Source organism: Manis javanica, chromosome 1 (assembly GCF_040802235.1).
Source record: "Manis javanica isolate MJ-LG chromosome 1, MJ_LKY, whole genome shotgun sequence".
Classification (NCBI taxonomy): domain Eukaryota; kingdom Metazoa; phylum Chordata; class Mammalia; order Pholidota; family Manidae; genus Manis; species Manis javanica.
In genome coordinates this window covers 38,827,256-38,840,729 of record NC_133156.1, presented here as the reverse complement: position 1 = coordinate 38,840,729, position 13,474 = coordinate 38,827,256, and the positions used below count along the sequence as shown (strand labels likewise).

At 49.7% G+C, this 13,474-nt stretch overlaps 1 protein-coding gene across 1 annotated transcript; it reads right to left on the bottom strand.

Moving 5' to 3' along the window:
• NIPAL4 (NIPA like domain containing 4) lies at nucleotides 1-11,587 on the bottom strand. The gene is made up of 6 exons (XM_073231429.1): nucleotides 11,117-11,587; nucleotides 9,065-9,304; nucleotides 5,808-5,864; nucleotides 4,575-4,665; nucleotides 3,115-3,275; nucleotides 1-2,320 (listed from the first exon to the last, which is right to left on the bottom strand). Exons 1-6 carry the CDS (start codon nucleotides 11,328-11,330, stop codon nucleotides 1,692-1,694), a joined length of 1,392 nt encoding a protein of 463 aa, XP_073087530.1. The 5' UTR covers nucleotides 11,331-11,587; the 3' UTR covers nucleotides 1-1,691.
• Between the last annotated feature and the right edge of the window lie 1,887 nt (nucleotides 11,588-13,474).

The window sequence follows — 13,474 nt, the reverse complement described above, 5'->3', positions numbered from 1 at the left end:
TCAAGTAAACATACTCATAGCTCTTTATTCTTGACCCTGCAGATAGCACTCTCAGGGGCCTCAGATTACTGCCGTTCTCAAGATCCAATGTGTTGCACTGATTTGGGTTATAGACAGACACCCACATTCATTAAACACTGGAGGGCTGGAGGTGCAGGAAGCCAGTCTGTTCATCAGTTGGCCTTTGGGGATACAAGACCAACATGAGTGGAGCATGGGATATAAACACAGAGCGTAAGTATGGAGTTATATAGGGGAGGCTCTGTACCAACTTGGACGCTGAGGATCAAGCCTTCCCTCTTTATAGAAATACTGACTCTCTCGCTTCCCTTTAAATGATCCTTGTACCAACTCACACTCTTGGAGCCAGAAAGACAGGAAGAGAAGGGATATCAGTTATCTCTCTCTCCAGCTGCTCTTGTGTTTTGAATGCCTCTGGCCAAATGTGAGGGGACCAAAGGCAGTCCCCAAAGCAGGTGGTGCCATGACACACTGCTGCCCAAGCTGGACAGCTCATCAGAGGAGGTGGAGACTTGATGGCAATCTGATCAACAGCCAAATGCACCTTGGGCTAAGCCTGCACCCCACTTGGTTACTGAAGTTCAAAGCTGATTCCACTGGCCAAGCCTCTGTGGCTGTAGCCCAGAAACTACCCAGAGCCGCTTTTGCCTGAATCTTTGGTTGAGCACCAGAGTAAACCCAAAAGGTAGCCCCTGGTTCCCAGAGAGCCTGTGGCTGCTTCCGCCAGATCCTGGCTTTGCTCCTCACTCTCCCCAAATCAAATATTGGTTTACTCCTTGAGGAAAAGTGCATTTTGCCAAATTCTAGCTCAACAGCCAGGCTGCTTTTAAGAGCAAAACAACTGCTGTTCTCTTCTAAGAGTGAGGCAAAATGACTCTGCTTCTGGCCAGCCGAGCTTGGCTGTGAAGCACCTTGTGCTGTCGCTGTTGGTTCTGTTTGGCATTCTAAGACAGGTGCCTGAGTGCCTCCGTGATGGACCCCTCAGGATTATAGCAGGAAGGGGTGGGCACGGGGGTGCAGTAGGTGGAGACAAAGATGCTGCCCTCCGGGCCACAGTGCTCCGGGAATGGGGCCAGCAGAAACGTTTCCCTGAGACATCAGGTGGCTCTCCGGGGATGGTCAGCGGAGGTCTCGCTTTGTCTCTGGAGGGCCAGCGGCAAAGGCAGCAGGGCATTTTACGTCAGTTGCCACAGTCAGCTCTGGCTGAGGACGCAAGGCAGATTGCTCTCTGGGTCTCTGGGGGCCAGCTGCAGGGCCCCTCTGGCTAAGAACTGCCATTCAGTCTCTGAAAGAACTAGTGCTAAGGATTTCCTGGTGACCAACATCTCAGGGAAGTTCTTGGCCTGTGCTACATTCAACAAGTCAAATTCTGTTCTCTTCCCAACCACACGGAGAGGGCACAGAGCAAACAAGTGGGAAGGAGGCCCAGGGGACCTGCTGGCACCAAGGTGAAGTAGGGTATTTGGTCAATGAGGCTGTGTTTCCAGGAAGTTCTGCCACCACCGCTCTCTGGATAGCAATCTTTCTCCTGGAAACACGGATGAGGTATAAGTGAACGTCTTGAGAAAAGAGAGCCCCCTGGTAACAGTTGTGCTGAAATGATAAGTGACTGAAATTGAAGAGTCAGGCTGTACCACAGAACTCATCTTCTCACTTAGGTAGTCCAAGCTTTAAGAATGGATTATAAATACTCTGGGCTTCTCTTCTGGTGATGGGGTGCTGGAGAGTTCTATGTTGTCCACAAGGACATTTTTGTCTTCTAGTCGAATGACAGTGGGCTCGGGGGTGGGAGATGGGGCTGGGTTTTTGTGCATGTGGGGCAGGCTGGTCCAGCTGATGTCCAGGTCTTTGAAAGCATGAAGCATGAACACACCCAGGATGACAGTGACAAAGCCAGAAAGGGTGCCCATAATGTCCACGGCAGACATGCTGTACCACTCCTTGAAGAGGATGACGGAGGAAGTAACCACCGTGGTGGTGAAGAACACGTAGTAGATGGGGAACACCAGGGAGGTGTTAAAAATGTCCAGTGCCCTGTTGAGGAAGTTGACCTGGGTGCTGAGTGAAAGTGCCAGGATGAGGGACAGGATGTAGGGGAGGGGGTGCCTCACAACGGGCATCCCCTGGAAGAAGTTCTTAATGGTGATGCCCATACCCTTGACAGCAGACACAGAGAAGGACCCAATCACTGAGCAGATGGTGATGTAAACGAGGATATTCCTCTGTCCATAACGTGGGGCAATGATGAAGATGAGGATGAGGCAGAGCACCAGCAGAAGCACAGAAAACACGATGTACCCTTCGGAGAGGAAGGAGATAGATAACATGAGCTGCAGAGGATGCAGTTAGCACCTAGAGCCCCTTGCCCACAGCAGTGAGATGCAGCTTTAAGAACTTGGGCTCCAGAGTCAGGCAAACATGGGTTCCAGTCCCATTGTCACAACTTTCTAATAATCTGGGTAAGTTATTCACTAAATCCCCAGATCTCTGTTTGTTCATTTATAAAACGGGGATAATAAGAGGACCTGCCTCCTAGAGCTTTTTTTGGTGGGATTAAATGAGATAATACATGCTATAAGACTGAACGTGTCCCTTCAAGTTCAAATGCTGAAACCTAACCCCCAGTGTGATGGTATTAGGAGGCAGGGCCTTTGGGAGGTGATCAGTCATAAGAGTGGAGCCCCCACGAGTGGGGTTGGTGCTCTAATTAAAGAGGCCCCCCTCGCCTCTTCCCCCATGTGAAGACAGCAAGAAGACAGCCGCCTGTGAACCAGACCTGCTGGGGCGCCCCTGCATGGACTTACCTGCCTCTAGAATAAATTTTTGTTGTTTATAAGCCACCCAGTCCATATATTCTGTTACAGTAGCCTGAACATACTATATAATGCATATAAAATATTTAGAACAGTGCCTGGCACATAAATGCTTAATAAATGGAATCAATATACATGGGGCAGGGAAGCCTGTAAACTAACCTTGGGATCAGCCCACCGACTTTCTTCAGCCTGCCTTGCCCTGCGGGGCGCCGCACCTGAGACAGTGCCCAGGCAGCCCTCCCCAGGGTGCTCCTGTTGCACCGGGCTTGGGACCCACCTGTGTCTTTCATCTTGGCGGCCATCGCAGTGACAGTGGTGACCTTCTCTTCCTCGGGGGCATGTATCACCATCACGGTGCTGCCGGCCACACAGATGATACAGCCCAGCTTTCCCAGCAGATTCAGAGTCTCTCCCAGGAAGTACGAGGAGAGGATGGCACTGCGCATGAACATGGGAGAGGAGGATTAGCCGCCACGCCTGTGCCTGCGTCCTTCAGGGAAATGGCTTCTAAGCAAGCGTTCATGAATGGCAGGTCAGGACCCACTACTCTCACATGGAAGCTTTTCTAGACCCCCAAAACCTCTGAAGTCACTTATTTATTGGGGGGAGGGTTACAGTATGTGCTGGAGGAATAGACCTACATGTGGATTTTTTTCATTTTAGACACTTAAAGTTTCCCAAAACAGAAGAGTTGGAAGAGCCCTTCAGGGCACTCTGGTCTAATGTTCTACCCAATGAGGACATCTTCTATTCACACTGCAAACATATGGCTTTTAGCCTTGGTTTGTATACCTCTGGTGGCAAGCAGCTCACCCCTTCATATGGCAAATGAATACATTATAAGGTTCATACTAATTATTCACCAAAAATATGGTAATTTCTACTCATTGTCCCATTTCTATCTATTGAGCCCTACAGAACAAATCTATTCCTTCTTCCATTTGTATATGCCAATATAAACAGCCACAATGACAATTATAGGCCCTGTGTCTTGGGCAATATTGCATACTAGGTCTTACATTAGGAACTTTCCATTTATTATCTCACTAACATCTCACAACTCTGAGAAGACCTATTATCTTAATTTACTAATGGGAAAACTGAGTGTCAGAGACATTAAAATGACATGGCAAGGTCATAAGACTAGTAAGTAGCAGAGCCAGGATTTGAGCTCACCTCTGTCTAATTACAAAGCCAGTGGGTTTTCTTCTATACCTCACTGAAGAGAATTCCCGTGACTTCCCTGAGCCATCTCTTTTCTGGACCAAACAGCTCCAGGGCCTTGCTGGGCCTTGATGAGGTGCTTTTCATTCCCCTCATGTCCTCTAGATGAGCCAGCCGAGGTGAGGGACAAAGGGAGGGAAAGTGGGCAAAACAGGCATGGTCACTGGAGCATGCTTCTGTTTCTTTGCAAAGGTAGCATTAGTTTAGGGCGCATGCTTTTTTAACTTCTCTGCTTCCCTTATCAGGGGCCAGAACACTGACTTGAGATGTGCAGCCTGGTGGCACTGGAAGTCCTTCCAACTAGTCTGGGCTTGGCCTGCCTCTCCATTGCTGGGTCAATTGAGCAGATGCTACAGCGACCAGCAGCAAACAACCCAAGGGTCTAGAGCACACTGCCTCCTTCTGGAAGCTGGGAATGACTCAGGTCCCTGAATCCAAGTGGCAGTTGGCCCCACTTAGCAGCTCCAGACCCCAAAAACCTGAAAATGGGCAAGAGCCAGAGGTGACAGCTACCTGATGAGGATGCTCAGTGCTCCCAGGGGTGTGACGACTGTCGCAGGAGCAAACGCGTAGGCCCCGAAGTTGGCAACTTCTCCAGCAGCCACTAGGAAATTAAGGGAGACAAAAGGCTTGTGTTGCTCCAGTGCACCTTTCCAGCCCAAATGAATCCGGGTAGGGACAGCTTCATTCACTGTTCAGCCATTCACAGAATCCCAGACCCGCATTCCTTAAAACCCTGATTCTTATGCTCTCTCCCTGGAGAATCTGACCAGAAGGTCAGGCCCAGGCTCTCCAGATCAAATCCTTCCATTTTAAAGATGGGGAAGCTCATCCCAGAGCCCCAGGTTACCTGACATATTTTGGGTAGACACCCTGTTGTCCCTGGTCTCGGCTTCCCTTCTAGCCCAGGCATGGTTAAGTGTATCTCAGGGACTGCCCCTGTTTGCTCTGTATTCTTAAGAAAGTGTTAATTACAAATAAGGAACAGTTACAGTTACGGATGCTCCAGGTACAACTGGTCCCTGGAGCCATCTTTCCCAGGCAACTGTGGATAGCATAGTCTGACAGGCAGGTGGTTAGAAAGTCCGACATTTCCAAAGGGCCTAATTCTCTCCATTTGCATTTCCAGTTTGCAGGCTCCTGAGAGTGCCTTCGCTGTCTCTTTGCTGGTAGAGAATGACCTGGGGCTGCCCTTTGAAAGCAGATGCTGAATGTGATCGCTCTAGCTAAGACTGGGATCAAAACCTGACTTAGGGGACTATAAATGGAAAGCTGGCTAATTTTCCGTCCAAAAGAATTAGGGTTTGAAAGCCAGAGAGGGTGAGTGGAAAGTGGGGGAAATGTGTCAATGTGAGAGTGAGACAACAAATTGCCTGAAGAATGGGAAAACTGGCTTAGGAGTCCCAGCCTCTACCATGTAGTTGTTCAAGAGACTCCAACAGGTTGTGATCATCTCCCTGTGTTTCCAAGGCAGTTGAGAAATTACACGCTTATCATTACCAGCTCTGTACAAACCTCTCTGAGGATAGATGCTTCATGGATGAAAGGCTGCCTTTGGGTTTAGGAAGCGATATGAGATACAGGTAAGATATTCTATCTGAAAAGACTGTCAAGCTTTTCCCCTCAGGAATCTAGCCTTCAGATCCATACTTTATACAACAGAGATAGAAATGCCCCACCCACCCCTCCTTTTGTCTCTGCCTCTGCCATCAGTAGGTCATGGTTAGTAGCAAAGAACCCACTTACTGGTGAGAAATCCAGCCCACCACATTGCATCCTTCAGGTAGCCATATCCTCCCTCTACTGGAAAAAGGAATAGACACAAAGTTAGAGTTGGGCCACACTTTTCAGGCACCTTTCCCATCTCTACCTTCAAGCCCCAGTATCTGAGGGTTCAGTATATGTGAGCTGTGGTTAGCCCTCCAGGCTTGCTTCTGAGCCCTTTTCTAGGTGAGTTCATCATTCCCAAAGTTTTAGACTGCATTTATACGCTGGTGTCCTTAGTTCATATATGTACTCTGATTTTTTCTTCAGAGCCCAGATGTAGATCCAGCTGCTCACTGACATCTCTTGGCTCTCTCCCAAACTCTGTCCTAAATGGAACTCCTGATTTTAAATGCTCCCCACCTACTCACCAAATGAAACTCAGTGAATGGCACCTCTACGTACCTGGTTGCTTAAGCTAGAAGCCAGAAATCACCCCTGACCCTCCCACTCCACCCTCTGCATTCAGTTCATCCTGGTGGTTCCATCTCCAAAAACCATCTCACACGTGTCCACTCCACTGGCCACCACCCAACGCCAGGGCATTATGCCTCTGGCCTGGGTTTTGGCAACAGTCACCTAGGGTTCCCACGGTTCTACTCTAGTCATCCCTTTACAATCCATTTCTTTCAGAGCAGCCAGTGCTCTTTAAAGAATGTAAATCAGGTTATGTTACTCTTTAGTTCATAGCTGGCCAATGGCTTCTAAATACTCTTACAGTAAAAACCAGAATCCTTAACGAGCCTGTTCATAGTTTTGACCCTGCTTACATCTCTAGAGGTATCTTCTGATGCTCTACTTACTATAACCTAGCCGCTCAGCCTTTTTCCTAATTCTTCAAAAATGCTGAGCTCCTGTTGGCCTTAACGCCTTTGCATGTGCTTTTCCAGGTCTGGAATAGTCTTCCAATAACATGTGCCTAAATCTACACTCACTCTACAGGTCTCTGCTTGAATGTTGCTTCCCCGAGATGCTCCCCCCAACCTCCTTATTGATATTATTTCCATTTGGGATTCTCCTTTATCACAACCAGCTCTCTTTCATGATAACTTATCATTTATAATGTAAATTGATCTATTTACTTTCTGGCATTTCTCCCACTAAAATGGAAGCTCCGTGAAGCCAAGAATTGTCTCTGCTTTGTTCACATGGTAAACTCAGAGACTGGCACATAGTTATATTATACTCAATACTAGCTCTGAGGATGAGGATAATTGATGGGTTTTAGACAGTTTCAAAGACTGTGAATATCTATTTTCCTAAATAGACATCAGGTTTCTAAAGGAGTCAGAATCTCCCACAAAAGTTAAGAGCTCTGAGAGCATTTTACTCTAAGGATAAATGCTTCATGGATGAAAGGCTGATTTTCAGAAGATACTGAAAGAGCAGATTGGGAGGAAAAAATTGATTCCAGGGAAGTTGCCTTTCTGAATGATAAATACTACTTGCCCTGCTCTCTCCTCAGTGCAAGCAGATCTTTTTCTGACACTTCAGGAGGTCTCTGGCCTTTCGAATACCTGTCCAGAAGTGAGGGGTAGAACAGTAAGACCCTTGCTCCTGACTCCATTCCTGCACCTCAGAGCTCTCCTTGCAGAGAGCACCTAGAGCTGGGGATCCAACTGTGTGCTGGGCCCGTCACTGAGACAGCACGGATACCAGTGCTAGTATCTGGTGCCAAGCAGCTTCTAAACATGCTACTAATAGTCACAACAGTCAGAGAGGCTGGAACTGTTCTTACCTCTGCTTTTAGATGAGGAAACTGAGACACAGAAAAAGTACTTTTCGTGCCCAGGAGCACATCAGCGGGAAGTGAAGAGCTGGAATTGCAACCCCAATGGTCTGCTTCCAAAGTTCAGTGTCTCACAGAACATTACATTTAACATGTCCAAACCTGAACACAGCATCAGCCCATAAACCTGCTCCTCCTACATTCTTCACCTCAGAAAACAGCACCCCATCTCCCTAGTTGCTCAAGTCAGAAAGCTGAGTCATCTTTGACTCTGTTTTTTACCCTCCTCTTGGAGCCAGTCAACATCAAACCCATGTACCTATGAAACACTGACCTTCAAAAACTATCTCCGGACCCCACTGCTAGTCTCCACATCTACCACAATTTCCCAGGCCAACTTCTGTTGTCTGTCCCCTAGTTGGTCTCCCAGCCTCCAGGCTTGTCTCCTAATCCATTCCCCACCCAGCCCCCAAGGATCTTGTCCAATTATAAATCGAACTATGTAACTCCCCTGCCTAATAATACCCACATCATTTGTAATTGCATTCAAACTGCAGCCCAGTGTATAAGACCCTTCACGATCTAGCCCTTCCCCTCCATGCCCCAGACATCCTGAACTGCTTTCAGGAGTTCATGCTACTCATGCTCACTCATCTCTGAGCCTTTGCGTGTGCTGTTCTCTCTGCCTGGAAGATGACACCTTCCTTTTTCCCCTTCCCCTTGCTATCTCCACATCATTTAGGTCCCAGCCTCCAGGTTACCTCTTACAGAAAACCTCTCCTAAGCCCCCAAGCCTGGGATTTATATCCCCCTCCAACATATTCCCATAGCATTCTGCATTTTCCCCATGGTAGCCCTTAACACACTGGAACAAACTGCTGATGACGTGCCTGTGTCTCCCATTGACTCGGTGCACAGGGCACTGTGCCTCCATGTCTAGCATGGTACCCGGCACACAGAGGTATTCAATGACTGCTGATTAGATGAATGAATTCTTTTGCACATGATTCCTTTTCTCAAGAATGGTTTCATGCATATATACCTTATTTTTCAAACACACAAATCCCTTGTGGACAGAGACTCAGTAATTCTTTTGTAGCCCCTTAAGGGAGTTCATTCTGATAGTAAATGAGGGCACACTAGTTTCTGACACCATCCAGGGCAGAGGTATCTGTGTCCCCATTTTGCAGGGAAGTTGTGACTTGCCTATGATGACACAACTGGTAAGAAATAAAGTCAGGACTAGACCTGGGGTTTCTGATTCTTGATGCTGAGACTTTTCTCAGTCTTCACCCCAGCTAACTTATCTGAAGTTCTCGGTTAATACTGGATCATAAAGGATAGGCTCCTGTTGGTGGATTGGAGTTCCAGGGAGGTTGACAAGGAGCCTTTTGTGCCCATCACGGCCAGGCTCCCACACTGCAGCAGCAGCCCCAGTGAAGGGCAGTTCCCAGGGTGGCTGAGGGCTTGGCTCCTGGCACCCACTCCCTGCCACCCCCCAGGAGCCTACCAGCCCGTGTGGCCCCTGAGGCCACCAGTCGCAGAAGGCCTTTCTTCTTGAGGATGACACTGCTGCCGATGAGGAGGCTTGACAAGAAGGCCAGGCCTAGGCCGACATAGAAGCTGTAGTTCTGCCTGAACCTTTCCTGCCAGCTGCTAGAGGTGACATTGCCTGGCACCTCAGGGCTGAGGCCCCCGACGATCTGGCACAGGACTTGTTGGGAGGAGCAATACAGGCTGATCACGGAACCTGGATTGGAAGACCATGGTGAGAGAGTCATGCTGGAGACATTTACACGTATTAAAAACTTGGGAATTGGCCACTATTTTAGACCCCATGCTTTGGCTATTATGGAGCTCCACCCACACACTGGGCCCCAACCAACAAATAACAGTTTAATGTTCACTGAGTGGTAACTGTGGACAAGGGCTCTTATTTCTAAACTCATCAAATTTCTACAACAACCTGTCAGAAAACTGTTGTCTTTCATTTCCATTTCATAGATGTGGAAATGGAGACTGCGAGGTCAGGCACCTGGCCTATAAACACAGACTGTCTAACTCGAGCCCTCCAGCACATAACCATGAAGCTGGATGCCCTCCCAACACACACACACTAAGCAGGGTCCCCCAAGCTCTCAGGCCTCTTCAGTGCCCTCAGGAAGGGAAAGATTTGGTTGGGTCTCACAAAAACCTGGTGTAGAGCTTGGCCTGGAACCGCCAGGGAACAGCCCTGTGTCTTTTGCGCTGAGAGATCTCTGACGCCTGTGTCACAATCAAAAGAAGATGACGCAAGAAGCCAACTCAGCCCCCAGTAAAATTGTTCTGACAGCACACTCCTGTTCCTCAGCTTGGGCAAGAATCGAGTCTGGAGAGGGAGTTCCCTGAGCTCAGGAAATGAGACAGAGCCTGGGAGGATGTGGTCCAAGGAGAGTCACTCCCAAGAGGAACACCTAGCCCATTCCCATGCCCATCACCTGCCCCCCTGAAGGTGTGTCTCTAGCAGGTGGAGCTAAAGGATGGGCTTTGCCCTTTGGGGCAGGCCTGAAACACCCAGGGGGCCCAGCACCTTCCACTGAGTTAAGTCCTCCCCTAGGGGTAAGAAGAAAAAAGTGGAGGTTGAAGGCCAGAGGAAACCCAATTCTGAGGAGAATGCCTCTCTGACAAACAGCTTCTCTTTCAGAATATGCCAGGACTGGAGAACACATTCTTCCCCAGGGGAAGGAGAGGCTGAAAATGGACAGCCTCCTTCGTCAGGAATCCAAAACCAGACGACACCCAATAGGCAGGTTTTGGTCACTGGGGAAGAGAAGTCAGAGAAACAGGGGTGTCTCTCAGGCTGACATTCCAAGGGGAGGGAGGACAATGGGAACAGAACAGAAAGGATTTGAGCACAGCACTGTGAGGAAGGTTTCAGAATCTAAGAGCCCTAGGTTTATATTCCATTTCCCTATTGTAAACCTTGAGCAAATTATCAGACTTTTCAGGGTCTCAGTTTCTCTCTCTAGAATGGAGCCAGGAGTATCTACCTGCCCTGGGGAATGAAGGATTAAATGAGATAGTGCAGTTAGGGCCTGGCCCACCGGCAGGAACACAACATAAAGCCAAGGGTCTTTCCTAGGTCTTTCTTTGCTTCTTTTTATAAAAGATGCCTGTGGGGGTGGGGGCAGTACCTCTGCGCCCCTCTCTCCTGTCTTTCGTGCGCCCCAGGGGGACAGCCATACCTGGGAAGGTACTAAAATCTGAAGCAACTAAATATTCAAAAAATTCCAAAGCCCCGACCTCCCCGCCGACCAGCTCCCGTCGGTGAAGTCCGCCGCCGCCTCCTGCCTCCCGGTACGGCCCCTTCCCTCCCAGCTCCCTGCCCAACTCCCTGCCCAGCTCCGACGACGCGAGAAGTCGTCCGGACCCTGCTCCTCGCCAACACGGGCCTGAGAACCGGGTGGCGACAGACTCCCGCGGGCCGCCCCCTCCGCAGTCTGGGGCCCCCCGGCCCGGGGAGACGCGAAGGGGCGGGGCTGGGGGGGAGGGCGCGGAGCCCCCGGCGGCGGCCCGCACGCACCGTTCTCGCAGCTGGCGTTGCCGGCCGGCGGCTCCATGGGGCGCTGGGCGCACGCACCGACGCGCTGGGGATGGCGCCCCGGGCTCCCTGGCTCCGGAGCGGGCGCCCGACACTCGTCCCCGGCGCGTCCCGAGTGCGAGAAGCCGCGGGGTCGGGACACAGGGGTGGGGAGAGTGACGCGCCCCTGAGGGGAGGGTCCCCGGGGAGGAGTCATCAGCGTCTTGGGCAACTCGCCGGGCCGGGGGCCCAGCGCTCGAGCTCCTAGCGGAGGGGCGCGCGCCTTCCCGGGGTGCGCAGCTGCCCGGCGCCCCGGGAGCGAGTCACCGCGTTGCGCCCCCTGCGGGAGGCGAGGGGCCGGGTCCCCCCCACGGCACCGCCCGTCGGCGACGCGGGAGGGCACCCAGCCGCGCCCCTGCTGGCCGAGCTGATGGGCCCCAGGGTGGTGGCAAAGGGGGAAAGATCTCGCCGCGGTGAAATTGGGAACGTGAGGATTGAAAGGGGGCGCTGCTGACTGTTGGGGCCCCCTCAAATCGGGGTGGAGGAGGGGGCGGTTTAGGAACCTGTTTTTTTTTTTCCTAACTGTTGTCCCTCCTCTCTTCCCACCTCCCTGCCTCCATGCCTCATTCATTCATTCAGCATTGGTCTGATTTGTCCTGGGCACTAGTAGGTAATGCCCCCCAAATGGTCCATACATGTATGAGGAATGAATGGATGATAGAAGCTCGGTAAATTGAGTGAAAGAAGGAAATGGAGTGACTGGAGACCAAAATGAGTCAGACATATTCCCTGTCCCCCAAGAACCTTATATATTAATGGGAGAAACAAAATGGGATCAACTATCTAGAGACTGGTTTTTTTCAAATCACCATTAAAAATATAATAGGGGTGATGGAAAGTATATTTGTTATTGTGGGGAAATAGTAAAAAAAAAAAAAAAAAAAAGTTGAGAGAAACACTGACCTGGCCCATAAAAACCTGTGCAGTGCCTGCGATAGGCCAGGCACAGTTAGCGCTGAAAAATCCTTGTTCATTCAATCCTCCGGGGTGGCCATACGCAGTACACACTTCCATTATCCACAGAAAGGCAACTGAAGCACCGAACAAACAAGTTGCTTGCCTGGAATCCCAGCTAAGAAGTGCAACAGCCATGATCCGTGTATGCTCCCAGAGGCCACACTAAGCTGTTTTGTATTGTAGACTGAAAGAAACTCCCGGTCCCCAGCAAGGAGGCTGTGGGATTGCCAGGGAAGCAGTGGTGACTTCTGACAGTGCTGACCACTGGCTTCCTGGACCAGTAGCTTTTAAAAAATATTTATTGGGTTTTCACTACAGACACTGTACTAGACCCTTTCTGGGCATTATTTCACTTAAATCTTCTATGAGGCATGTACCATTACCATCTCCATGGTACAGAGAAGGAAAACTATTTAAAACAACTTTTGATTATGAAATTATTTTAGATTTATAGAAAAGTTATGAAACAGAGAGAGTTCACATATGCCTGTCACCAGTTTCCCTTCATGCTAACATTTTGTAGAGGAATAGAAAACACCATGTTTTAAATGCTCAGAGAAACTTTCCCCAAGGTCCTGCAGCTAATGAGTGAGGGCACCTTGAGTAAAGAGAGCTGCTCTGCCCGCATGCCTGTCCTCCCAGCCACCACCCTCCACGCATTGCTTGTGGCCCTCTTGCTGAATCTCAAAAGATGGGTCTCCCAGTGTGTGGCTTCCTCTAACTTGCTGGGTGACACTAAACAAGACATTTACTCTCCAGAAGGAGCCTTTTCTTCATCTGTCACATAAGATACCCCTTCCTGCTCCCTTCTGTACACGTATGTGTGTGTGTGTGTGTGTGTGTGTGTGTGTGTGTACCATCACGGAGTTGGGGGCAAGGTGGGTAGGGCAGAGGTTAGAAGGAAAAAAGAAGGCACAGATATTGCCAACAGTACACATCTGAGTTCACAGGCCTTTCAGTGCACCCAGGCCTGCCCCTAACTTTGGAGGGCTGTGACACCAGAGTTCAAATGGAGATGAGTACCTTCAAGACCAGTAGCAGTTGGAACACAGAGAAGCCAGAAACTGGATGATCAGCTCTACTGGGAAATGTTACTTCATTATATAAACATATGCATCCATACTGAGGGGAAGATTGGACCAGGGAATTTAATTTGTCTTTTCTCTTACCTAACCATTTCTGCTGCTTAGAACCAACCTGTACTACAAAACCGTGTCCATCTCTGAGGCCGACTGAGGTACGACCCTCAAACTTTTACTGAATTCAAACTCTGGCCATTTTTGTTCCAAGGACATAGGACAAGAGATGTGGACTGTTTCCTCTGGCCTTGGGATCACAAGAGAG

Excerpts from the sequence above, each read along its gene's own strand:
- NIPAL4 (XM_073231429.1), bottom strand. The coding sequence starts at position 11,330 with ATGACTCCTCCCCGGGGACCCTCCCCTCAGGGGCGCGTCACTCTCCCC. Across the intron at positions 4,666-5,807 it reads GTGGGCTGGATTTCTCACCA|TGGCTGCTGGAGAAGTTGCC; the intron begins GTAAGTGGGTTC and ends TTAATTTCCTAG. Across the intron at positions 2,321-3,114 it reads CGCCAAGATGAAAGACACAG|GGTACATCGTGTTTTCTGTG; the intron begins GTGGGTCCCAAG and ends TCCTCTCCGAAG.